At 37.9% G+C, this 25,229-nt stretch overlaps 2 protein-coding genes across 2 annotated transcripts; one reads left to right on the forward strand and one right to left on the reverse strand.

Moving 5' to 3' along the window:
- Positions 1–17: 17 nt before the first annotated feature.
- On the reverse strand, positions 18–15,714 carry plb1 (phospholipase B1). The gene is made up of 43 exons (XM_014971912.2): positions 15,606–15,714; positions 15,090–15,145; positions 14,927–14,990; positions 14,727–14,790; positions 13,855–13,889; positions 13,444–13,510; positions 13,314–13,362; positions 13,155–13,223; positions 12,996–13,061; positions 12,827–12,882; positions 12,112–12,178; positions 11,919–12,026; positions 11,753–11,806; positions 11,354–11,416; positions 11,198–11,287; positions 11,049–11,109; positions 10,888–10,946; positions 10,264–10,337; positions 10,133–10,176; positions 8,677–8,785; positions 8,514–8,565; positions 8,339–8,419; positions 7,992–8,057; positions 7,782–7,882; positions 7,611–7,692; positions 6,994–7,098; positions 6,802–6,897; positions 6,638–6,709; positions 6,465–6,542; positions 6,319–6,379; positions 6,184–6,242; positions 5,920–5,987; positions 5,796–5,839; positions 5,580–5,679; positions 5,444–5,495; positions 5,247–5,327; positions 4,231–4,296; positions 4,002–4,096; positions 2,970–3,051; positions 2,780–2,884; positions 2,564–2,659; positions 2,381–2,455; positions 18–1,791 (listed from the first exon to the last, which is right to left on the reverse strand). The coding sequence occupies exons 1-43, from the start codon at positions 15,661–15,663 to the stop codon at positions 1,462–1,464; spliced, it is 3,360 nt and encodes a 1,119-aa protein (XP_014827398.2). The 5' UTR covers positions 15,664–15,714; the 3' UTR covers positions 18–1,461.
- Positions 15,715–17,037: 1,323 nt separating this feature from the next.
- LOC106906575 (protein yippee-like 5) lies at positions 17,038–23,688 on the forward strand. The gene is made up of 3 exons (XM_014971904.2): positions 17,038–17,206; positions 18,303–18,446; positions 20,977–23,688. The coding sequence occupies exons 2-3, from the start codon at positions 18,306–18,308 to the stop codon at positions 21,199–21,201; spliced, it is 366 nt and encodes a 121-aa protein (XP_014827390.1). The 5' UTR covers positions 17,038–17,206; positions 18,303–18,305; the 3' UTR covers positions 21,202–23,688.
- The last annotated feature ends 1,541 nt before the right edge of the window (positions 23,689–25,229 follow it).

The following is a 25,229-nucleotide window of genomic DNA, read 5'->3' on the forward strand; positions in this document are numbered from 1 at the left end:
ATGACCAACCAGGGATATCAGGCAAGCAGATTAACAACAGTTTAATTGTTTGCAATATATAAAAACGTTCCGAATATAAACTCAGAGTTCAAATAATTACGGGATCATTTTAATCTAAAAGACTTTAATAATAACTACAAAATAAAAAAGTACCATTATAACTATTAAAACATAAATTACAACCGTTATTTGTACACCTTAAATCATTACAAAGTAAAATAATGTAATACATATTTAAATAATTATTTACAGCTGTCATCTGACCAACATATAATCAATTCCAATCAGAATTCAATTTATCCTGATGGGTAAAAAAATAGAAATAAATTACATTTGTTAATGTTTTCCACCCACAATAAATAGCTTTTTTAAAGTTGTTTTAAAAAATGACTACAAATCACGAGAGGTCACAGCAAACACATGGAGAAAGGGGCTCTGTACAGATAAGGCTAAAATTAAACTTTTTGGTCTAGATACAAATGAAAAAACAAACAACCCAAAAATTGATAATCCACCTTATGCTGAACACACTGTCCCCACAGTGAAACATGGGAATCCTTTTCCCGAAACAGAGAAGTTTCTAAAATTTGTCTGATATATTTTAATATTTATTCCTGAATATTAGGCCTGCAATTCTAATCAAAGCAAAGTATTTTCCATTTCTCTTAATATGTGATGAAAATAACAGAAGCTGTCAGCCTACTTTAATCATTTTAAGAGTGTCATAAAAAACATGGTTATATAGCCTCCAGTCTATTGCACTGCTGATATGATAAACACACAAGGTATGAGTAGTCCATCTCGAGTAGGCCAATGTTTATAATGTGATGGTACTCCCAGTGCTTTTAAATGGGACAGAGGGTACAAATTATCCAAATTCATACTCTCAAATTATTCATTCCGTCTTTGGTATAAGCAAAATATAAAATTATTTTTTGGAAGGAAAAAAAAAACTGAAAAAAATGGCACAAAACTGCACAATGTTACATTTATTTCTGATCAAGTTTTAAGGAGGATATTACGTCCAGGACTTCATGTTACATTGTCCAAAAACCTTGTGTAGATAGGAGGAAGTTAGAAAGAAATGTGCAACCACTAAAGGTAGTCTGCATGCTTGCACATGTTTGTGCAAGCAGACATGTGCATATATTCAGTGGTTTGTGGCAGTACCTGTTCGATGTTAGTTGTTAGACTAACAACTAAGGCAAACGTTTAAATTTGCCTTACCAGTGTGCGCAAAAGTAAAAAGTGCAAATGTTCCTCACAGACAATTGTTGTGACATGTTCAGCCAAACAAGTTTAAATACATTTCTCGGATTTAGTCATTTAAAGTACTGATCATTTTGATTTCTCTAAATAAAATAAAACATTTACTTATTTTTTCTTGTCAAAACAGACAGAGCTACATTACTTTGTTTGAACATAAAACACTGTTTAGTTGGTCCTGTAAGCACTGAGCTTTCAGAAAGCACTGTTTTGTCCCCGACTTTCTTCATTTTTCTGCTTGGATGTTTCAGTGTAAGAGTTGGAGTAAGCATTATGAGCAGAAGCGTTCATCTCAACTGTAGCCGAGGTCTTCTTCTTGCTTCTCTTGTGTCTGTAGGAGAGGAGGAGCCCAGTGACGGCGCAGCCAACCAGAAGTCCAACAACTGCCAGTACAGCAGCAAGCCATGCTGGGACAGTGCCTGAACATTCTGGGGTGAAAGGCAGTGCTGTGCTACCCATTGTGGGTGCTGTGGTTGTGGTCAAACTGGGGAAGCTGTTCACGCTTGTGAAGATATACGGCTGCTCCTGAAAAATGGAAGGATATTGAATTTAGTGCTGTATAAGTCTGACGTCATTTCAGGAGTTTTTAGTTTCTTTAAAGTGATTCTTAATTTAAGTCCAGGTAATTTTTTGTTTTTTTGCTTCCTTCTTCTACAGATTTATGTCCCGCTTACAATTTTTTTACTGAATTAATCTGACTTCATGCGTTTGGTTTCTGCTCTGAAATGAGCTTGCTGTTGAATTGACCACTGGTGGACACCAATAAAGTTCTCAAGGTCGACCAATGGAAATCAGATGTACTCGAATTGATACCTGAACATTATGGCAATGTGTGTGAATACATACGCATGTAGTGTGTGTCAATGTCCCGATATTTTTTTTCTCTTTTTTTAAATTTACAAAAGTCTTTAAATAGTTATTTTGACGTTGTCATTGTGAGCTATTTAGTATAGATTTTTAAGAGTAAACTGTGCACATATTGGTTCTGGAAGTTTGCAACAACAAAATATGGAAAAAACTTTAGAAGTGTGAATATGCTGTAGTTGTGCTGTACGTACAGCAAAATGCATTGCAAAAATGGGTCAACAGTGGCAATCTGCAGCAGATGTCTTACCTCAGTGGGGCACTTGAGGATATTTCTGGCATTGGTGAAATTGTTGTAGGTCTGCTTTTTACCCACTGGCTCCAGCTGGAGATAAAACAGAAACAGGACTTTGCTCAGCTTAAGTGGTAATTTAGCAACACTATATCTAAAACCCTGCAGTTAGATTTGTACTTTTGGCCTTGCCAAACTCACCATGTTGTTCCACAGAGCAGCAGCCATGTCAGCATGTCCTCGCTCGCTGAAGTGGAAACAGTCCTGGGAGAAGTAGGTGGTGTCGGGCACGCCATCCTGCAGGAAAGCAAGCACAGGATCACTGAGAGTGTTTTGTGCTCTAATAGGACGGGAGTGTTTCCATCTTAAACCTAAATCTCGGAACAGCAATTGAGTGTTGTTGTGCAGACGGCTTACAGCATCTAGAGGAACGATGGAATTTCTGAAAAAAGGCTGGAGAACCACAGCAAAGTCCTCTCTGCCTTTATAACGGTCTTCGTACACCAGATTTTCAGTCGCAGTCTAACAAAAGTGGATAAAGATGTTATTGATGACCTCTTTTACTCATAACGTGTTCCAGAGATGACACTATTCTCTGTCTAGAAACCTGCAGTTCCCGGTTGATCCGTTTCATTTCACCCAGCTCTGGGGAATCCTCTCCAGGTAACAGGAAGCAGGGGCACACTTGTCTGTGGGTCAAATGGGGGGGGGAATCAACATCTCATTTTGGAAAATGAATTGCTTAATTTGAAAAGGATTTAAGGTCGGTCATAATTGTCGAGACCCATGCTAAAAATATTCTGAAAAATAAACTAATTGTCTCTTACAGTTACATAGGCTAAAAGAAAAGATTTTGAGTGCATTTTGAGGAAAAATACCTCGGTACAAAATAATTGTTTCCTACCAAATCATAATCACCGTACAGAGAGGAACCTTTGACCTACGGTTTACAAAATCTGTGTGGATGTTTCAGAATCCTGAATATTCTCTCGAGCTCAGTCTTTTTCAGCTCTCCCACCAGGTTAAGTTCAGGGAACTAAAATGACTTTTGTGTTGATTTGACCATCATTCTGCTAAAGGACACAGTGACAACCCATTTCATGTTTGCTGTTACCTACATCAAATTTGTGTTTAAAATATCTCCTGCTAATTTCAAAGAGTTCCCAGTGTCATTCAATATAAAAAGATTTTTGGAATTAAAACTTAAATTAGATAAGCTTCAAATTTTCTTAATTTTTCATTGCATTGTTATGGTACTGTAAAAGAATATAAATTTAAGACTTTTTTCGCATCTGTACCTTGGGTGCCTCTATATGTGCCTGGCTCTAAAGTGGTTCTAAAATTAAAAATACTTCACAAACCTCTACAACAACATTGATGACATCAATAATTTTCAATAACTCAGTGCCAAATCTGCATTTCCAAAAGCTGTGCAAACTGGAAAATTTTTAAAGAGACATCTTTTGGTCTCTTTTATTTACATTTTAAACTGAATCTGACTTAAGAGGATTTCTCCTTAAAGTTATTCACAGAACTAGCTCATCATTAAGAAGGTTTTGATTTTAAAAAAAGTGCTTTCCTTCTCGGACTCAGTGGCCTTGATTTATGAAGACATGATCAGACTATTGTGTTAGCCTACTTTTGGACCAAGGTGCACCCTAGGCCGTCCTTTTTGATTCTGCGAAGGCCTTCAATTTCCAGGATCTCTAAAACGTTGACGATAGTTCTCGGAACCTGAAACCAAACACCAAGAAAACCCAATTTAATCAGACTTGATCCTTTTACGGATCAGTGCTGATCTAAACAAAATGTAAAGAAAACAATTTCTGTTAGACTTAGGATTTCATGGTATATCATAGTCATCTTACCTCATTGTACAGGATATCCAAGCTTGTCCTCAAGTACTTGGTGTAGTTTGCTGGTGAAAGAGCGGCCTGTGGGTTTTTTAGGCAGAATGAATAAATAATTAATGGTGAACAAAAAGTTTTGTTAAGCCTTCTTAACAGATGGCACCCTGGATGAGGTCATCCTACAGCCCATTAAAAAAACGGTCTAACAAGATATAAGGTCACTAAGGGAAAATCAGACATGTCAGAATAATCTGCACATCCCCGCCATGTGGAGGCTGTGTGACTAGCAGGAACCCGTAGACGACTTCTCTACACAACTCTCCATTGACTGCACATGCATGAAAGCAATAGAAAACCTGTTCAGGATGAAACTCAGATAAATAATCTCTATCTTTACGGATATCCCCTTTCTAATGCTGCCCTGGGCAACTGCCCCTATGGCCCATATCGCAAACCGCCATTGCTGCTTAGCATCTCTACCTTAGCGAGAGAAAAACTCGCTAAACTCTCATGAACTGGCTTAGTCTAAATCTATTCAGCTAGAGGAGGCATGCAACCAGTAAGCACCCAATCCTAGAGCTCATTTTAAATTGATGCAACTTTTCTCCTGCCCTGCTTCAAAAGAGAGTCATTAAAAGAAAGGCCGCTGAGTCTATAAAGCCTAAGGTGAGTCATAGAAACTAGATGAAGAAAGTCTTCTGAGTTGTTTATGCCTTGTAGGGAACAAGGCCCGTCTCTGTGTCCCTCTGTGCTTCTTTAATGCAGACAGAGGCTGGGATGGACGTGGGAGGCGGGAGGTCCGTGTTGGAGGGGTAAGGTAACAGAATGTGCTCATTGAAAAGAAACCATGCCTGCTCTCATCGCACTCTGACACAATAAGGCTATTAGAGGAGAGCCCCCCTCACAAAGCGTCATTATGCTCTGGAGCGCAGATCCATTTGGGGAGTGATATCATGAGGCAGTGCCACACAACACCCAGTGAGGCTTAACCAGAGACTCTGCGCGTTTCAGAGGGAACTCTTCAGGCGACTCACCCGGTCATTGCAGTACTGACAAAGGTCGTTGCCTCCAATGAAGAGAGTCACGAGCTTCCAGTCATTCTGAAAATCCACCGTCTAGCTCCATCCAATAAAAGATCCAGAAGAGACAGACAGAGGGAGCAAACATTAGAATCAAATGCGTTGCATTGCAACAAAGCTGAATAGAAGTTTAAGATCACTTAAAAACTCACAGCATCATTTTTCATGGCATCAACCAGACGCCTGACCTGATCTGGAATCCCGCTGCAAATAATTGGATATATTGTCAGGCTGCTGTTTCCATGAGTTCATAAAATGCCCAAAACATTGGACAGTGTTTGAGCTCACCCTGCTTTAGCCCCAGATACAGCCAAGTTGAAACCAGTCTGCTCTTTCCCAGTTCCCTTTGAAGCCCCTTTGATACCAGGATTGAACTTCTTCAGGACATCTGATGTAAAAAGCCAACAGTTCAGAGAAATTTTCCGTTTATTTTGGTCTAGGACTGACCTCTAGTGGTGCTATTGTGCAATTACACAACGTAGGAAAAAAATTCTCGACTCTTACTTGGCAATGTTGTGACAGTCTCAAGAGTGTCATCACCTCCAATACTAGGTAGAGAGAGAAACAAAGTGAGCCAATTGCACACAGTTTTACATGAATTTTTTTTTCCAGAAATCTTTTGTCTCACCTCCATGACACCCCTCTGTACTCTATAGGAAGCTCCAACAGGTTTGTTGCTCTTGCACCAAATGCAGCCTGAAGACGCAGAATCAGAAAACCAATTTTAGCATTTGTATAACCACCCAACAATAGATTTCAAGTTCTAGCCATCATCCACAAGACCAAGTGACACCTTTGCACAAATGATGTAAAACAAGGGTGGTCGTTGAGCCAGACTGTCCTTTTTTCTATATTTCTAACACCAAATTAGGCCTCTGTAATCAGTACTTACCGTTAGAGAGTCTCCAAGAGCTCCTACCACCTTAATATCTGCTGGGCGCACTCTGTGGGCTAACAAAACCCAGATATTGGTACATTTCTATGAGTCAAACATAGCCTTTCACGTGATTGTCGTCGGGATGTTTACCAGAAGTGGGCACAGAGTTTGACGGAGTTGTATAAGCGCAGGAGAAATCGCTGCCCCAGTTCTAGAAAAATTACAAATACATATATTTTAGCATGATGGTCACACAATAAATATTTGCTATGTTAATTTGGGGAAACATAACCTACAGTAATGGGAGGTGATGTTGGTGGAGGGCCTGGGAAGGTGTAGTCGCTATTGGCTGCTGTTCGAATGAATGGGTTGCTCTAGATGAATAACCAAAATGAAAATGAATACATGCAAATGTTTGGAGCAATATATAGAATGCAATTTCTGATTTTTTTTATTTATTTTTTTTTACCTCTGTTGGACACTTGAGATCAATTTTAGCTTGGAAGTCCTGAGTGTAAGTCTTGCTGCCAACTGCCTCCAACTAAGAGATTGTGAGAGCCGTTAACTTGTTTTAGATTAAAAAAAGGAAAGTAAAGAACACAAATATGAGACATGCCCTGGAACAAACTCTACCATGTTGTTCCAAAGGGACCGGGCCATGAGGGTGTGAGCTTTCTGGCTGAGATGAAAACAGTCAGGAGAGAAATAAGAGCGATCAGGCCGACCGTCCTAGCACAGAAAGTAAAAAGAATTTTAAAATGAATAAAAAAGAAAAAGAATGTGAAGAAACAACTTTTTTTTTGTGTAAAATCTTCCCGCTCTCACCTCTAGCCTGGGAAGGACAACCTCTCTAAAGAAGGGCTGCAGCACCACCGTGAAGTTGTTTCGTGTGTCATACCTTCCAGAGTCAACCAGCTCTCTCATGCCATGCTGCAGATAATAAAGAGACAACATGTTGAGAATTACAGCCAGGTGGAGAAAGTAAGCACAACAAATAGACGGTTTAGCGTCTAAGACAGCATTTGTTTCAATACAATCCAAATTAAGAACAGAAATAGCCTTTATTGTCATACGAAGGAGAAATAAGATTCATTTTTAGCTACTAAGAGTAAATATTTTTTTAAAATGCTGAGAACTGAATACAATTCTCCTTGGCATTGTGGGACATTATGCACTACATGTAAGCAAGTACAAAATTACAGTTTCTCAACTGGGAATATCTCGATAAACAAAACCCATTTGCAGTACTAGTATATTGGTACAAATATGGTTCAGTGCAAGCATGAAATAATGAAAATCTAACAATAGTTAGATTTTACAATTTTTTTTGACAATATTATTGTCCGTTTCAACTTTTAAAAGTGAAATTAAACAGGACTTTAAAGGGTTACTTTTTCTACCGATTTCCTCGATTAAGACGTAAACTGTGCAGAGAACTGTACCTGATACGCTCTGTTGAAGTCACTGAGCTTCTGCAGTTCATGTGATCCATCAGTGGCCGTCAGCACGCAGGGGCAAATGATACTGAAACACGTACACAAGGACAGTTAAAAGCAACATGTCACAGGTTTTTAAAGTCCTACTTTTTGCCTTGGTGAGACAAAAACACTAACTTGACCATCCAGGTGGGACAACCCAAAGATTTGTCCTTGTGCAATTCGCGCAGGGGTACGATGTTGAACATCTCTACCATGTTAACAATTGCACGAGGTACCTGGTGGATGATTAAAAGAAATAAAAAAATTTGCACGGTAAGTAATTGTAATACAGACTTTGGCACTTTTCAGACACATTGTGTACAGTGCAAGACGATGAGAACATACTTCCTGGTGGAGTATGTCCAGCGCTTCACGGATTCGATTGACAACATTTCTGGCTGAAAAGACAACCTGTAGGAAAAACAACAACAACAACAAAAAACACGCTTTAAATAAATTTGAAGGGGAAACATTCAGTTCAAACATTAGCTTGTGATTTTCTCACATTTCAAGGGTATTGTACTGATTGAATGGCCATGCCTTACAATGTAAAATAATGTAAGTGAACACATATTGATTCTAATGTAAATCATTCATTACACAACTTTAAATTGAAATATGGTGGTTTAAAAATAATCAGGTCGCTCTAAGTATGGCTTCAGTCTTAAAATGTGTGAGGAGAAAGCACTTACACTGTCTGTGCAGTAAGCACATATGTCATTGCCACCAATAAACATGGTGATCACCTTCCAGTCATTTACGAAATCGATGTGCTGAAAAAGATCACGGATAAAGACTGTGATGTAATACGTGAACAAAACAGCACAATGACAATGAGATGTATAACATAAATAATTCCTTCCATACCGGGTCATTTTTCATTTTGGCCACTAGAGTGCGTACTTGCTCCACCATGTTACTGTAACAAGAGACAAATTTCAATAAGATAATCAGTTAAGATAATATTACAACACATGTATTTACAATGGGGAAGAAAAAAAAAAGCCTTCAGATGTCTGGAAATACTGACACACTCTGTGCTCCGGGTACAGCCTGATTGAGAAAAGCTCCTGGACTGTCCTGGTTTCCGATGCCCGTTGAAAATCCAGTCACATTGGGGTTAAACTCCCTCAGGATGTCTACAAAAAAATCATTCAAACAGATTTTAAAAAAATGTTATGCAGAGGCTTATGGCTACAGATAAATGATTAAGCTCTGTTTGGTCATTTCCATGACTTGGGACTCCTTTTGTACAAACCAGAATATTATCAAGTGAGTAAATAAACATCTGTAGCATTACTGGAAAAATTGTGGTAATTAATTTTTTAGCTTAAGAAAAATGCAAGGATTTGAAAAATGATTTAAACCATACGCAGCTACATCGACATTAATTGAGAATCCATGTTTAATGCTGGGGCAATACTGAATATTTTAGAAGACCAATCAAATGAAATTGGCTCAGGAGTTTTGCTTTAGTATTAAATACATTTACAAAGAAATGAATATAGAAATGAAGAAATGAAAATAAATACATAATTTGTTTTAATATTGTGGGAATATTTGACTGCAATAAAAGTATTCTAAAAAATTATATTGTGTACACATTTATCATTGTTCCCAATAAATGTGTAACTGTATTAAATTCAGATTATACATGTTTTTGACACTTAAATTGCAGCTTTTGTTTTAAGAATTAAAAATAGAAATAAACACAAATATCATGAGTTGACAATGTCATCTTATATAAATTATTGAAACAATTATTTCAATGCAACACAGATAAAAAAAAAAATACTTCACATTGCTTTAAATTTTAGGCTCACGGGTAACTGCAATAAAAATCAAATAATTGATCAGTAACACTTGACGTTTGACCTAGACTTGTGTGTTTGCATGTGTGATTTTGATTTATATAACATATTATTAAATATTAATTTATTAACTACAATCCAGCTTGTTATCAGCGCAAAGCTTAAAGGCAAAGATCTGTGATGTTATCAGGTTACATTACCACACGTGTATTTGATGTGTGTGCTGAGGTCGTCCATCAAGGCACCATAAATGTCAGAGGGTATGAACAGCAATAGAAGCTGCCATTATGAGTGTTTTTTTTATTTTTATTTATTTGTTTTACAATGTTACCTTGATTGAACTGTTTATGTGACACTGGAATATTTCAAGTCATCAGTCAAATTTTAAATTCAGACAAAGAAAACCTGAGTACAAATGTCAAACAGTTTGGACTTGGGGGAAAGTATTGCCTTCTTGATAAATATTGTATTAATTGTGATTACCAAATTGTTTTAGGTTCAGTTTTTTACCAACGACATAAACAGTACATCCTAGAACCTGTAGCTAAGAAGAAGTGGTAGTTTGTCTTGGAAGTGCTTCCAAGACAAACTACCACCTTTTATTTGCTAAAACCTTGATATAGCAAATATATGTTTGTTAATTATTTGAAAATAAAACATAGGAAACAAACGTACTTGGTAAAGTTGTCACATTGGATATGTCGTCATCCCCACCGATGCTGAAAATTGCAGAAACAGACGTTAGTTTACTTAAATCTTAGTTCATAGGAATAAGGATCATTAATATCTCAAAGTACAGAGCTTACCTCCATGACAGTCCTCGATATTGATAAGTGACCAACAAGAGGTTGTCTTCTTTTGCACCGACGCCATTGGCTGCCTGGAATAATATCAGATGTGTAGCATCACAGAAACAACCAATGCAAACAAAGGAGATACAGTTGAATCTGCTTTGGTTGCCTTTCCAATAAGTTTAAATCACGTTTCAGTATCACGGTGTAATATGTGGCTCTCTGATCCCAGCATCCCTGTTTCTCATTCAGACCTTTACCTTGACTCAAAAATCAACTCAAAAGTCGCTAACAAGGCAGAAAAACATTAGTGTAACATGGCAGTTCGATAATATTTTTGAATACCATGATAATGATATTGATCCTTAATGAAATAATATTGATTTCCTCAATGCTCTCTTTCTTTGCCATCATCACATTGACCGATCTCACTCTATGAGCTTTCTGATCTGGTTCACTAAATTCTAGATTAGTTGCTGACATAAAGGACATCTAGGTGGCCAGAGGCATTACACCCTAACAAACACTACACCCAAGCAGTTATGATTGGGATATTGCATGCACTGATTTTGTGATAACGACTGTGGTTGGATACAGTTAACGTAGCTGCTGACATGAAAAAAGATGAAAATCACTTACAGTCAGAGAGTCGCCCACAGCTGCCACCACCTTGATATCCGCAGGTCTGACGTTGTGAACTGCACAGGTAAATAACAGTTTAAATAGCTTAAAATTAAGTGCTTTCCGGATTTTAAGGTTTGGAAAAAAAAAAAAAAAAAAAAAAAAAAAACATCCTTTACCTGATGTAGGTGTGGTGGGAGATGGATTTCGATTTGTGCAAAGCACTTCAGTGCCCATGACCTGACAACAGAGAGAATCCCTCGTTATTCTAAAGCAGAATCATCGTTCATCTGCAATCTGGTTTGGGTCTTATCAAAGAAGCTCTTACAGGATCTATCGGTGCAGAGGCTTTGCTAGCAACATTCTCGTGCTCTCTCTCATCGGGGGTGTTTATGTATGTTCGAAGAAAAGGCCTTTCCTGGAAAATTTTAAATGTGTTAAACAAGTTGAGTCTTAGAAAGTGGGATTCAGTGGTTTACCTTACCTGTGTAGGGCAGGGAATGACAATGAGATCATTCATTTCTGTCTGGTGTATTGAGGGCTGGAGCTGATAGAAGAAATGTATCATTAGTTAAAATTTAGGGGTCATTACTTTTTGTGACTGTATGTTTAACCAAAGTGATCTCATGTATGCTCTGTTTACCCGAACACACAGGTTTAAAGAAGTATGGGAAACACAACTCGAGGTTAATCTCACAATATTAATCTTAACGTCTGTTATCTAATCAGTCAGGCCAAGTCTAATCATTATTCAAACTCACTTTGGGTTTTAGTGACTGTGTCCTGTTATCTACACAGCACGTTGCTTTGTTGCATGCCAGACATGATTGCACAAACTGTTCTTTAAACTGAGCTTGTTTCTCTTGCACTGATGAGAACTCACCAAATCGGTCCATAGCTGAAGAGCCAATTCGTTTATATGGGAGTCAGTGATTTCCTTCAAAGAAAGACACATCACATATACATTACACATGAGAACAGGAAACATATGGTTCGCAGCTCACAGGTAATTGCGACACCACAGTTAGTGTTGATTTCTATTCACTTACAGAATCCGAGTTGGATTTGAGGATAACTGGAGAAGACTGCAGTGCAACGGTGAAGTCTTCACCTCGGCTGTACTGGGCTGGATTTTTCAGCAGATCACTTACAGAGTCCTGAAAGCAGATCAAGCACGCAAGTCTGAAGATAGCTCTGAAAAATGAATGCACGTTACAAGTCATGTGCCAGTCAGTGCTGTACCTGCAGGGCTTTCAGTAGGAAAGCTTTCTGTAGACCTGGGTTTATGCCTTCTTTTGCACAAGCACACCTGCCACAAAGCAAAAACAGGAAACTCTGACAATTCTTCACAGTTTATAGGCATACAGCACATCGCTCATTTTGTGTTGTATGAACTTAAATGTGTTTTTATAGGATTTGAGTAGTAGATGAACACAAAGCTGAGCATAATTGTAAGGCGAAAGAGAAATTATGTGTTTTTAAAAAATGTTTTCCACATAGAAAGGTGGAAAGGGGAGCATGCGTTTGTGAGCAGTGCTCACAAATGCTGCCACCACGACGTCATCTAATCTGGAACAGTCTTCCAGAAAACTGCAAAACAACTGAAACACTGACTTCCTTTAAAACTTAGGCTAAAAACCCACCTGCGTAGAGCTGACTTTGATTTTTAAAACGTGAATCTGGATTTTTTTTTTTTTTTCTAGTTACAACATTTGTTATTTCACTGTATTTTGCCAGTGCAATGTGATGTTTCTTTGTTCGTTTTGTAAAGCACATTGAATTACCTCGGTTTATTGCATAAATTCACAATAAAACACACTGTATTTCTTGCTACTTTTAATAATGAATCATTTTTATTACCTTCTCGCACTTTTGCTCTGCATAATACCAACATACTGCACCCATACGTATCGACAAGGAACAATACTTTTAGCTTTGATTTTCATCCAACACTCACCTGTCTTCTTGACGATGTTCACTCCAAACCACCACGTGAACCATAGTGTGACGCACCTGGAAGCACATTTCCAGCACAACAGCATACAGTTATTGTCTCTGATTTTATTTTATTTTTTTCACTGTTCTATTGGTTGATGACAAAGTTTTATGGAACGTCAAAATCACACCTGCTTCTGCAGCATCCTCAGAGCTGCGTCCACTTCCTGAACTCTGGTTTGAATGTTTTCGACGACCTACAACGCAAAGAAACACACACGTCTTTTATACACGCTATATCCAAAGGGTAAAATAGATTAATTTTGTAGATTTGACACAAGAAGCCTCACATCTGTTGAACAGGCGCATGTTAAATCTACAGGGATGAACAACAGCACAATGCTCCAATCCGTCTCCTCCTAAGACATAAAGCCAGATGGGTTTGATTCAATACAAAGAAATGAAACGCTTAGAACGAATGCCAGCTTGCATGAATAGACCGAATATACCTGCTTGGAAAGGTAAGAGGAAAGCTCTTCTGTCTCTTGTATTAAACTCCTGAAACACATTACCTCCACACATGAGGAATAGTACAATTTTTACATTCAAGCACTTGGATGGTTGATTTCTGCGTGTTACCCGTGGTGGAAGGAGATCTGACCCTCATGCTGAGTGACCACTTTGGGATTAAACATGGAAAACAGCTCTGTACGAACACAGAGAATACATTGAATAAAATGCTTGGTATGACAAAGCACTTTCAGCACATTGTAAGATTTTCGCAAACAGAGAAGTTTTATTTTTGTCGTCATGCTGTGTTCCTAATTATGTGGCTTGAAGGTCAGTGTTCTGTGTTTATGGCTGACTATAATATCCATACAGATAAGCTCAATTCACCGCATGGCTATTGATGCAATAGCTTTTTCTTTAAAGTGCATCCTAATCAGAACATTGATGAGATATGATCTGCTCTTGATGTGAACTTTCCGCCAACCTTGAAGGAAATACTTTCTAATACATAATCCAAAGCGTTGTTTTGATTGATCTTACCTATCAGCCTCCTGACAACAGTGGAGGCTTCATTCCTGATAAGTAAAAAACAAAAACAAAAAAATTCATGGCATAAGAAGCTGCAAACATAGTCAAAATTTCATCAAAATGCCTAACTCTTAATGAGACTCTGAGTCTATGTTCTCTAATTGTTTTTATGTCAAACAGAAAAGTTGTGATCAGTTGTCACAGTGTTGACTCATAAAGTCAAAATGTTATATGTGGCATTTGTTTATTGATCATTTTATTTTAATACATACACTAAAGCAAAAATATAGCATAAAAGTTACAAATATTTTTCAAGGAACATTAATGTGCAGATCCTTGTACCTTCTTGTTGTTTTGCTCTTTATAGAGAAACACAAACACAACAAGCTGAAATTAGCTGCTTGCTAGCCTGCAATCTACGGCTTGCTGTTTACAAATGGAGGTTTTAAAACCTCTTCACTCTAATAGAAGTATTGTGTGGACATTCACAGTGAAGTTTGCACACCATGACAGTGTGTGTAAGCTGTTTACACACACATTAGTCATACAGTATAAGCTATTTACACACACCGTCATGGTGATTTATTTGCAACTACAAATCTCTCCAAACTACCAAATTTGTTTTTCTTGTACGTTAAAAGCCAGAGTGCATCCTACTTTCAGTCTACTGACCAGAAATGCACATCTCCATTTCCTTTATCTTCATTTTAAAGCAAAGAAGGAACTTTTTTGCTGCAACATTTATACCAGTCTCTAATTTGTTTTGTTTAAGAGGTTCATCAGCCATAACTATTTGGCATTTCTTGATGACAGTAACAGGCCCATATATCTTTGAGGACTAAAGTAAGTGTCTGTCTGTGTGTTACTGCTGACTCTGCATGTACCTGTGGGACAGAGGCATTCCCAGTGTGTGAAGGGCTGCGATGTGAGCTGGTGTGAGAGTATGAACTGATGACAAGGGAAAACAAAAATCAGAGATGTCACAATTTCATCGTGAGGCCCGAAGAGTCATGAATTCTTGAAGAAACAGATCTCTCATACAAGCAACAGTGCAACTTCCTCGGTGAAGATTGCACTGCTTTACCTGATGGGGAAGAGGACAGAGGGCCAGGCAGTGCTGTGCAAAGTACTGACATGAAACGCTCTGTCTGCAGCAGAGAAACACAATTGAATAGTTGAGCAATACATCAAATATAGGACATAGAAAATTATACATGCATCTTGTAGAGAAAGATAAATTGCAATACCTCCTTTAATTCATGTTTTGCAGGTCCATTTTCTTGCAAATCGACACCAGCTCTAACTGCATGTGACAAAGGGCAAATATTATTAATTTATTGTGGGAAAACCCCCCCTTTGAATTTTTAATTCACGTTATCAAAAAACATAGATGACGTTAAATCCTCGTGTAGTTTTGTCATGACGCTCTTTTACATGCTGAACTTTCTTTGTGTACTAATGCTGGTAGAAGTCCTCAAATATTTATGTCTAAATAAGAGAGATGCTGTAAAATTACACCAAGCCACCAACGCTGCATGTCATGTAACATTAGTAAAACATTACAGGGGAAAAAACCTTGTAAACTTTTAATGATTATAAAAGTCAAAGCCAAGCAGAATCTAGGTGCTGAAGTACATCTGGAGCTCTTAAAGAGCAGATTGGCTATTTAGTTACCAGATCTCTGATCTCACAAGTTTTGGTAAACGCAAGAATCTATGCACAAATTGAATGTTCCACTTCATCAGGAAAACTTGGTTCTCTACCTGTGAATGTGTTGCAGAATCCAAGGACTGCCAGAATCAGGAGGGCAGCTGCGGCCATGATGCAGAGAGAGAAGGCGTTCACACGGAGAACTGTTTGAGTCTCTTTTTTCCCCTCTCCTGCTCAGATTCAGATGAAGAATGACTGTGAGCTTTCATTCACTGTAAATGTACACCCCACCTGCGGAGGGTGTGGAGATGACGACGGCTCCCAAGAGGGCGAGGTTTTGAACAACAAGGAAAAGATGGGGAAATAAAACATGACAATTTGAAAGCTAGAATAAATGTAATATTGCCGTTTTGCTTATCGCAGTGACGTTGAGTCCTGCACAGACTTTGTGCGTTAGAATAAAGTTAGGTTGAAGACCTTACAGTTGAAATAAAACATTGATCTTAAACAACTGAACAATATGTAGAGCTGTGTTAAATTGATTTCATTCTTTTAATTTTCCACATTATAAGCACAAACTTTATTTGGATTTTATTTGGCGGATCTAAACAGAATAAAATGTGAGAAGGACTAAGTGTGGGGCCCATTTATATGCAGCCTCCTTTTTTTTGACACCTCTAGATAAAATCCAGTGCAGCCATATGCCTTCAGAAGTCAACTTTTAATTTGTGCTGATGCTGCATCTCTTCCGCCTTGGATTTGTAATCATATAAAATCAAATGGAGCATAATTTTTGAAAAGTTTCGAGATGTGATTAGATTACAGTAAACTTTATGAGGTTTGCCCTTAGATGGACTTTTGATTATTGCTCTACTATCACGAGAGTCTCATTGAAGAGAAAACATGCCTGCTGTATTATGATGTGTTGCATAAAGACCTAACATGGTGTTAGTCTCCCTCTCACTATCACTCCTAAATTGCTAAAACAGATATGCAAAAGACAAGGACTATTAACATACACAACTCAAATGGAAAACCTTTCAATGTGATTTTTGATTATGAAATGTGTTCGATAGGGTTCTGCAACAATCAAATTGTAAGTTATGTTACATCAAATGTAAGTTAGTTTAATAATTACAGGATGACATAGCAGAACTAAGCAATCAGTTGGAAAAAAAATACATTTTTATTTACCTGCTATCTGTTTGATAGAAAATATAAAGTTACTCATGTAACTTTATGCGCCAAAGAATAATGTATTCTGTTATGTAGTTAATTTAATTGTTGGTGTTAAACGCGAGACAGATAATATTAGAGCTTCATTGTTAAATTAGCTGAAATAAGGGCTTCTTTGAAGCCTCTGTGATATTGTTTTGACCTCTGAGTTATTATGATACATTTTTGTATTTAACTCACTCTGAGGCGTGTCATCGTTTTGCTTCTGCGTCTTAATTTCCCTGTGGTTGGATTTCTTGCGACGCCTGGCGGCGGATAGAAGTAACAACATGTTGGTGCGGCAGCAGCCGTCGCTTGGTCCTAACCGGATGTTGATACTGGCTGAAAGCGGAACGCAGACAGGAACAGCTGAAAAAGAAAAACAAAGCCACGACGACGACGACAGAAACAAAACACTTGCGCACACAATATAGTGTAAATATTGATGACATTATCGCGGGACGAACATTTCAGTGTCATTCAAACCGGATTTTGAAAGGTAGGAATCTGTTATACTGAGCGAAGCTGAAATATTCGTTTGTTGTTGTTTTTTCTGCTCCTAGCCTGTTGTCGCTGTTAGCTGAGCGGTTAGCCTGATGTTTGCTTCCACTGACTTTCTCACCGACTAAAATGTTTTGGAAGCCTCTGTGCTACGAGGCGTGAAATCTCACTGGAAAACAAGTAACGCGTTTATCTTCTGTAAGTTCGTCGAAATGTCTTCTTCTGAACAGCAGCGCTCATTCAAGAAGCTTTATTTTAGGCATTTTAACAAGAACGTGTAATGTTTGAACTGTTATTTGCGGCCAACCTTATTCATGTCGAGCTTATCAGGAACATAGAGCTCAGTTTAAGGAAATTGTAATGCAACAGAACACGCACACAACAAAAGAAAATAGCTCACCTTTAAAATATATTTATAGTTGGTATTTAGAAGTAGGACATTTTCAGCTTTAAATTAAATAATCTTTAAAAATGGGACTTGACACCAAAGAAATGTCAAGTGTCCGAAAACATTAATTACATGCGGAGTCAATAAAGAAAATATGGCTTGAAATGGTATCATTTACTGCAAAAACACAAGTTGCCACTGTAGTAATAGGAGGTTATGTAGCATCATTTGCATATTATCCAGCGAGGGATTTCGCAGATAATAGTGGAGAAAGATAAGAGAATATTTATAGAGAAAACCGTAAAATAACGAGATCAGCTTTCAGTGGATTGCTAATAACACTGTTCGGTTGCCTTTTTTTTAATAATAATAAACCCTGTTTTAGGGATTTTTCCACATAAAATCCTAAACAGGTCAACCTTAAATATTTCCTATTATATGCATTTTATTGTTAGTGCTATTTTTATCTGGAATTTAAGGTAAAGCATAGTGTATTAAAAATAGCAAAATATGTCCCAATTTTCAGTTATTATGGATTCATTTGCTTCACACCAGTTGATCTCCTGGAAGATACTTATTTATGATAAATCACGTAGACTAATGACAGCTAAAAAGGGTCAAAGCTGTCATCATTTATTGTATTTGCACATTATTTCCTGTATATTTTCTCTTGTGCTCTATTTCTGGTGATTGTATTATGAATCAGAAAATGGGACGCATCTTCCTGGATCATATTGGCGGGACGCGCCTCTTCTCTTGCGCCAACTGCGACACCATCCTGACGAATCGGTCCGAACTCATCTCCACACGCTTCACAGGAGCCACAGGCAGAGCTTTCCTCTTCAACAAGGTTCGTACACATACAGCTCCAGAGGTTTACATTTTGTTAGCAGTATGGATTCCTGATTAATTTGGGAGCTTTTAATGGTTTATTTGAACTGCTCTTTGTGCAGATTGTGCTCATAATATAAATACATCTTAATTGATTTCATTAAAAAAAAGATTAGGTGCAGAAGTTTGAATGTATATTGTATTTTCTGTCATTTCTAGGCTCAAAGTTATACATACATACATACATGCTAATGCTTTGTCAAATGTTCCCTACCGAGTTTTAGCAAAACAATACACAGTTTTTTAAACTTCTGGACAATTCTGGTAGAGTATTTGACTTGTCCTCTCAGAAATAGGAGTACTCATTCAAATTTGTTGAATTTGTGGCAGACCTTAAAGCATAGTCAACATTTTATTCAATAGGGAGGAGGTTAGAGCCATTTGAGAATCTCAAAACCAGTTTAATGTGTGTTTGTAATTCTTAACTGGTTGGAAAACCCAATTGAACCCAAATTTAAACTATTTCACCCAAACTATTAATCTTGTATGAAAGAAAATTAGGTAGAGTGATCAGAAACAATCAAGGAAGCATTAAAACTCAACTCTATCCAAAACTGTAATATCAGTGATTCTTGAGAATAGGGACAAAATGGGTTTTAATTTTCCCATATTTTTTTTTAATTATTTCTCAACCTTATGTATGCAAATATGACAAATAATGTTTAGAAAATATGAAGATGCTAAGGTACAGGCTCCCAGTTGCGAATTTTTAAAAAAAAATTACATTTTTAATCGACCTGACCCAAAACTTTGTCATCACCATCTGACAAAAATAAATCTAAAATGATTTTTAAAATACCCCATTAATGATATTTTTACTCAATTTACAGACAAATGCTTCTCAAGAAATAAAATAAATATTATTTAAAACAAAAAACAAGAAAAAGTCCATCTGATGGAGTTGACAGTGCATGACAGAGTTGACACAGAACTGAAGGTGGTGACAAACTAGTGAGTAAAATGAAAAACTTGGTACATGTGAAGTAATGCAATTCATGTAAAATACATTAAAATGAATTAGTTGCACAATTAAGTGAGATTTGACAACAATTTCACTGAAAGAGTCAGAAAAACTCTGACGGAGTTGACATCTGACGGAGTTGACGAAATGCCAAACTACCTCAATTTATATGATGTTATTCTGAAGGAGGCCATATTGTAGCTCGTCAGGTCCATGAAATCTTTACATTATACCAAAATTAAGCTTTTATTTCGCAAAATTTCATCAAAGTTTTGTAAATTGTCAGTTATGGAGTTGACACATCATGGTTGTGACGAGCAACTTAGGAATAAAACAGAAGAAAAAACTAAAGAATAACTTAAGCTAACCGGAGCTAACTAGCCGTCCTAGCAAAGGAAGAGAAAAGACGACGTCATGGGGTCCTCAGAAGTTCTGGAGCCCCCCAATAATGCCTGATTTTTTTACATTCTTTTCATTTCTGACGGTGTTGACAAAAACTAAGGACAAATTTCAACGGAGTTGGAAAATATCTAAAAATTATTTTTAATTCAATTTATCGATACTTTTATAATTATTTATATGACTACTTATACTTAAGTACTTATATATATAAGTACTTAAGTATAAGTACTTATACTTAAGTATAAGTATACTTAAGTATACTTATACTTATATATAAGTATATACTTATATATATACTTATATATATATATATATTATATTATATATAATATATAATTTTAGTATTTCTTTAATTGTTTTAAACTATAAGAATGTGTTGAGTTCTGCTCCTGGACAAGGGCTTTTACAGGCATCATCCACCGACTACAATGTTTAAAATAAAACAATATTCGCAAAAAAAAGAAAAATATACATTGTTGTGCTCACATGACCCAGGTTAGTTTAGTTAGATATTTGAAAAAAATATATTTTGTGTATATTTTATTCAAATTTCATGCTTTATCCATAGGACCTGTTTTGTCCCTATTCTCAAGAATAACTGAGAGCACCATTGTTTAACATCAACAGGAACTGAGAAAAGATCAGCTTTAAAGCAGAAAAAAAAAAATCTTTCAAGCTTGAGTGAACTTTACAGATGCACACACAGACCAGCCGAAGGCAGACCTAGGAAAATAAATCTCTTTTCTTTTTTTTTTTTTTTTGTCAGACAAAGACAAAGAGTTTGGAGGAGGGAATGCAATCCCCCAAACCAAAACCTAAAAACAGAACTAATTCTCAAACATGACATTTTCAGCGTCATAATGTGGGATCATTTGCTGCCAGTGGTGTCTGTGTTTTAAATAGAAGATGGACTAATGAGCATAGAGAAATACAATCAAATATTAACCTTACAATACAATTCATATTAACCTAAAATCAGCAAGATGGACAGCTTGGACAGGAATTCACTTCTACACCAATTTCTCGATTGTAGGTTGTAACTATAACCTGATATCAATGCCAACGAAGAGTGTTTGTAAACATCTCAACAGAACCGCAATGCTTGGCTCCTCTGTCCCCTCCGCAGGTGGTGAACCTCCAGTACAGCGAGGTGCAGGACAGAGTGATGCTCACCGGCAGGCACATGGTGCGGGACGTCAGCTGCAAGAACTGCAACAGCAAGCTGGGCTGGATCTACGAGTTTGCCACCGAGGACAGCCAGCGGTACAAAGAGGGCCGCGTCATCCTGGAGAGGGCGCTGGTGAGGGAGAGCGAAGGCTTCGAGGAGCACGTCCCCTCGGACAACTCCTGAGTTCCCGGACCCGCTCGCGCCCTCCCGCTCCGCTTCTGCCTTCCCTCCACGATGCACATCATCACCTGCACACTTGGGTGGGGGTGGGGGGGGGACCTGTGAGGTTTTGACTTCAGCTTCCCTCTCCTTCCCTAACCTTTGACCTCTTTCAATTTTTTTAAAATGATAAATAAATAAATCGTGTGCTGGATAGGCATCCCTCGCCCCCCCAAAAAATATTCCCGAAGTCCCTCACCGCAGCTGTAACGAGGTGTCCCTTCACTCACCCGCATAAGCATGATCACTGAGTTTACATCCGACACACTTTGACGCTAACTGAGTTTATGGAGGAAACATGGACGTGGCTGAGCTGTTTCTGTTTATGGAATTCAGAGAGAGCTGATTCTCCCTGCAGAGCGTCGCAAAATGAGCCTCTACTTCTAATTTTTGTGATATTTGTGCTCCCGTGTTGTTTTGTGTTGTGTTGTGTTGTGTTGTGGGACCGTCACTTCTTCACACCGAATGCATTTAAGACACCAGCATGGCTGTTTATTCTCCGTCGGTTACATTCTTTTTTTCTTCTTAGCTTCTGGTTTAACGGACGTAGTGGCGTTTAAAAAAAATCTCCGTTCTCATTACCAGCGATACAGTGAGGACCGCACAGAATGATGTCATATTTTAATATTCTTTGTGCTCAACAGTGATTCAGCTCCTGCTTCGATAGTGTACATACGGTTTGATTGACACGACCTGCAGCTTCTGCTCATGATGTGAAAGGGGTACCGTTGTAGTTGTTACCGTGGATGCTGGGCCTGCCTGTGTGCCGTGAGAAGAGCAAAGTGTCACTGTGACATCCTTCTTGTTTAGAAGATGATGAGTGCTACCTGAAAGTAGCTGCGACTCCGAGCTAAACGCAGAATATTAGGGTTTGCCGTTTTAAACACGAGCTCTCTGCCGATGCTGCCCTCAGCATGATGACCCACTCTTTATATAACCTACAGCTTGGGGCATATTTTGTCATCAGATGACTTGTTTTATAAAAACCAAAAGCCAGCCGAGCTTTAATGGGGTACTTAGCCCTTATTTTTGGACTCTGTTTTTATAATCAAATTGTATGGAGAAAAAAAACAAAACTTTTTTTTATGACGTGATGTTAATGTTAGACTATTTTGGGGTTGCAGTTTGATACAGTGCTGGTTAGAAGTTTACATAATGCTCTGCATCATCGTCATGAATGTCATAGGTTTGGACGTATTTAGCCAGTAGATTTTAACAACCATTTGGTGCATGAGTTTGAAATTATTGCTATTTTTTTCTGATTTACAAAGGTTCAGAACTATACATTTAGGCTCAGATATATATACACACTCTTCCCACACAACTTCCCCATTCACTATTTGGTTAAATTCCTTTCGAGAGTTCCAACTCAAAGCCACGTTTTGGAGCCACTGACCTGAGAATGATAGAGCAAGTTTAAGCTTTTAAATTCAGAGAGTTGAGGACAACTTGTTTCTCATTTTTGAGAACCTTGATAGTGTCCTGCTTTATCCATTCCAGGCTGCATGTGTGTTTGGGGTCTTGTTGGAACATAACCTGGAAGGAAATTGGCTGTAAAGTTCACAGATATAATGAGAACATGAAATTGTGGTATCACTGAATAATGCTAGGACTTTTCACTCTTCTCTTTGTTTACCACCATCATGGCGACCAGTCACAAAGAACTATGAAGACAGTGACTCGCTTCAACATCTGCAACTTCACCAGAAGCCAACAGGCTGAAACTTGGACAGTGATCCCAAACACACACATTAAAACTGGGTTAGTAATGAATAATGCAAAGTTAAACTTCTCATATGTGACCCAGGCCTCGAAACTTTTGAGAACGTGTGGATGATGCTAAAAAGTCAGGCGTATGCCGAGAAACCAGCCAGTTGAAATAAAATCAGCCAATTCTAATACAAAGATTGATCAGTTATTAACTGAAATTGTGCCAGAGGCACGAGATTTGGGTGCAACTTACTAAATAACATTGAACCAAAAGTGGATGGTGATGTATGTATAGTTTAGAGAGAAAATCAAGAGTAAGTTGTGTTAATTAAAATAATCATTGAAGTCGTATGGTCATTCCACCCTGAAATACAGACGGCACCATTTGATGCCCTAAGTAAATATTCATGGGCTTGTGTAAACTTGTGACTGACTCTGTTTTTATGAATGTATGTAAGTTGTTACCAAAATGGCCAAACCTTCAATAGATAGATCCTTAAAAGTTTTGTTGGTCACACAATGGATTATTTCTGCATGCAGAGTAGTAATAGTAATAGTGTATAGTATTCTGTTGTTCAGTTTTTGCATTTTATTCACAGACAAATTGATTTATCTGCTTTGTATTATATCTGCTTTTGTGACAATATTTTTCTTGAATTAAAAGATTGTTGTTGTTTTTTGCTGTGGCTATGATCATATTTTCTCTAATGTGATTTCTAAATAAATTTGTGGTCTTGTTGAGTTTGCGTCCTACTATTTTATTCATAAAAAACGCTTCAATTACTAATTGATAAGAGGGGCGTTTTCCTTGCATGACTGTTTAGTGTTTACGAGGAAGAAAATGGGACTGCAGGTACCATGTAGGCCTGTAGGGGGCAGCAGACTACTGAGGGAAAAACCTTCAAGACGTTCTCTGCTGGAAATGCTGCTGATGCGGCTGCCTCTGACGTTAATCCGCTTGGCAAAGTCTGACGTGTTTCACTGCACTCCTCAAACACACGCTGTTGATGTCTCTCTGGAAGAGATAAAAGATTATTCTCAGGAATGATTCAGAATCAAGTAAATATTCAGAGCTTAAGAAAGGAGATACTGCTTCCTTTTTTTTTTTTTTTTTTGAAGCAGAAGGTAAAAACCAAGTTAATCCAAACCTTGCAGCGCTCAGTGTGAAAAATCGTCACCCTACAAAAAAGAAGCTTTGACTACTTTTGGTTTATAAATGGGAAAAGATGATTTACTCCTCAATCCACCCACTAATATTGCAGTATTGCCGTAAAGTTATATAAAGCTGTGATGCTACTGAGAGAGGAAGGGAGGGGGAGAGACTTGGAGGGGGAACAACAGGTCTCCTTTTCTGCAGTGGCTTCTCACACTGAGCATCCAGGACTTAAACTTTGCGCACACAAATATTAAGATTCTTGTTTGCAGGTGTCTACATGTGTAGCACCAAAGTTTTTATTTATTTATTTATTTATTTATTTATTTTTTATTTCCATCATTCAGAAACTGGGAGTATTCATGGATTCAGAGCACGGGTAGACTTCTGACTCAGTTTAATGCCATTTATGACTGGAGGCAAAAAGAGGTGCGCTCTCCAGTGTCATAGTTTCACTCGTAGGTTTTGTTTTCTCCAAGTGTCCAGAGGTGTTTGCAGAGAAAGTCATCTGTTGAGAAAAAAGAAAAATGCTCCTCGTCCAGCCTGTTTGTCTGCATATCATCGGACCGACGAAGCTCAGATTGAGACTTTTTTTTTTTTTATTACCCTGAAAGTATATAGCGAAAGGAATTCTGCGACGTATTCATTAAAGGTTAATCTCACCATTACCCTCTATAATAACTTTGTAATGTATGTTTAAAATATAAAAGTAGTGACGCAGAATGAGGGAAGTCTGTGCATCATCAGTTCTCTCCACCTTTCAGAAGAAATATGAACTTATCCCCAGAAGCTGGAGAAGAACTAGGGAGGAGGGGAACAAGGAATTGGCTCATGATTCAGCGTGTTCTGAATTTATTTAGCCTTTGTTTCTTCATTGTTTTTATGGAATGCTACCGACACGCCTCCGCCCCGCAGATTACAGAATAAACTTCTTTTTCCACCTCTCTCTCTCTCTCTCTCTCTCCTTCTCTCTCTCTCCTCGCGTACACAAAAGGAGTGACATCATTCTGTCACCAGTAGAAAATAGCATGCTTTCCATTGACATCATCCTACATCCCGTTGCCGGGAGACGGAGGGAGTCAACACGAGTTACTATGGTGACTGCACTTCACCTTCAAAGCTCCTGACC

The sequence above is a fragment of the Poecilia mexicana genome, unplaced genomic scaffold (assembly GCF_051168715.1).
Source record: "Poecilia mexicana isolate PSO_F unplaced genomic scaffold, ASM5116871v1 scaffold_22, whole genome shotgun sequence".
In the NCBI taxonomy this organism is placed as follows: Eukaryota; Metazoa; Chordata; class Actinopteri; order Cyprinodontiformes; family Poeciliidae; genus Poecilia; species Poecilia mexicana.

What these genes read in the sequence shown, in the direction of transcription:
- plb1 (XM_014971912.2), bottom strand. Translation starts at nt 15,663, where the DNA reads ATGGCCGCAGCTGCCCTCCTGATTCTGGCAGTCCTTGGATTCTGCAAC. An exon ending in AAACTCTGTGCCCACTTCTG is followed by an intron (nt 6,243 to 6,318) that starts GTAAACATCCCG and finishes GGGTTTTGTTAG; the next exon opens with CCCACAGAGTGCGCCCAGCA. An exon ending in GGATCAACCGGGAACTGCAG is followed by an intron (nt 2,885 to 2,969) that starts GTTTCTAGACAG and finishes CACTTTTGTTAG; the next exon opens with ACTGCGACTGAAAATCTGGT.
- LOC106906575 (XM_014971904.2), top strand. Translation starts at nt 18,306, where the DNA reads ATGGGACGCATCTTCCTGGATCATATTGGCGGGACGCGCCTCTTCTCT. An exon ending in GAGCTTTCCTCTTCAACAAG is followed by an intron (nt 18,447 to 20,976) that starts GTTCGTACACAT and finishes TCCCCTCCGCAG; the next exon opens with GTGGTGAACCTCCAGTACAG.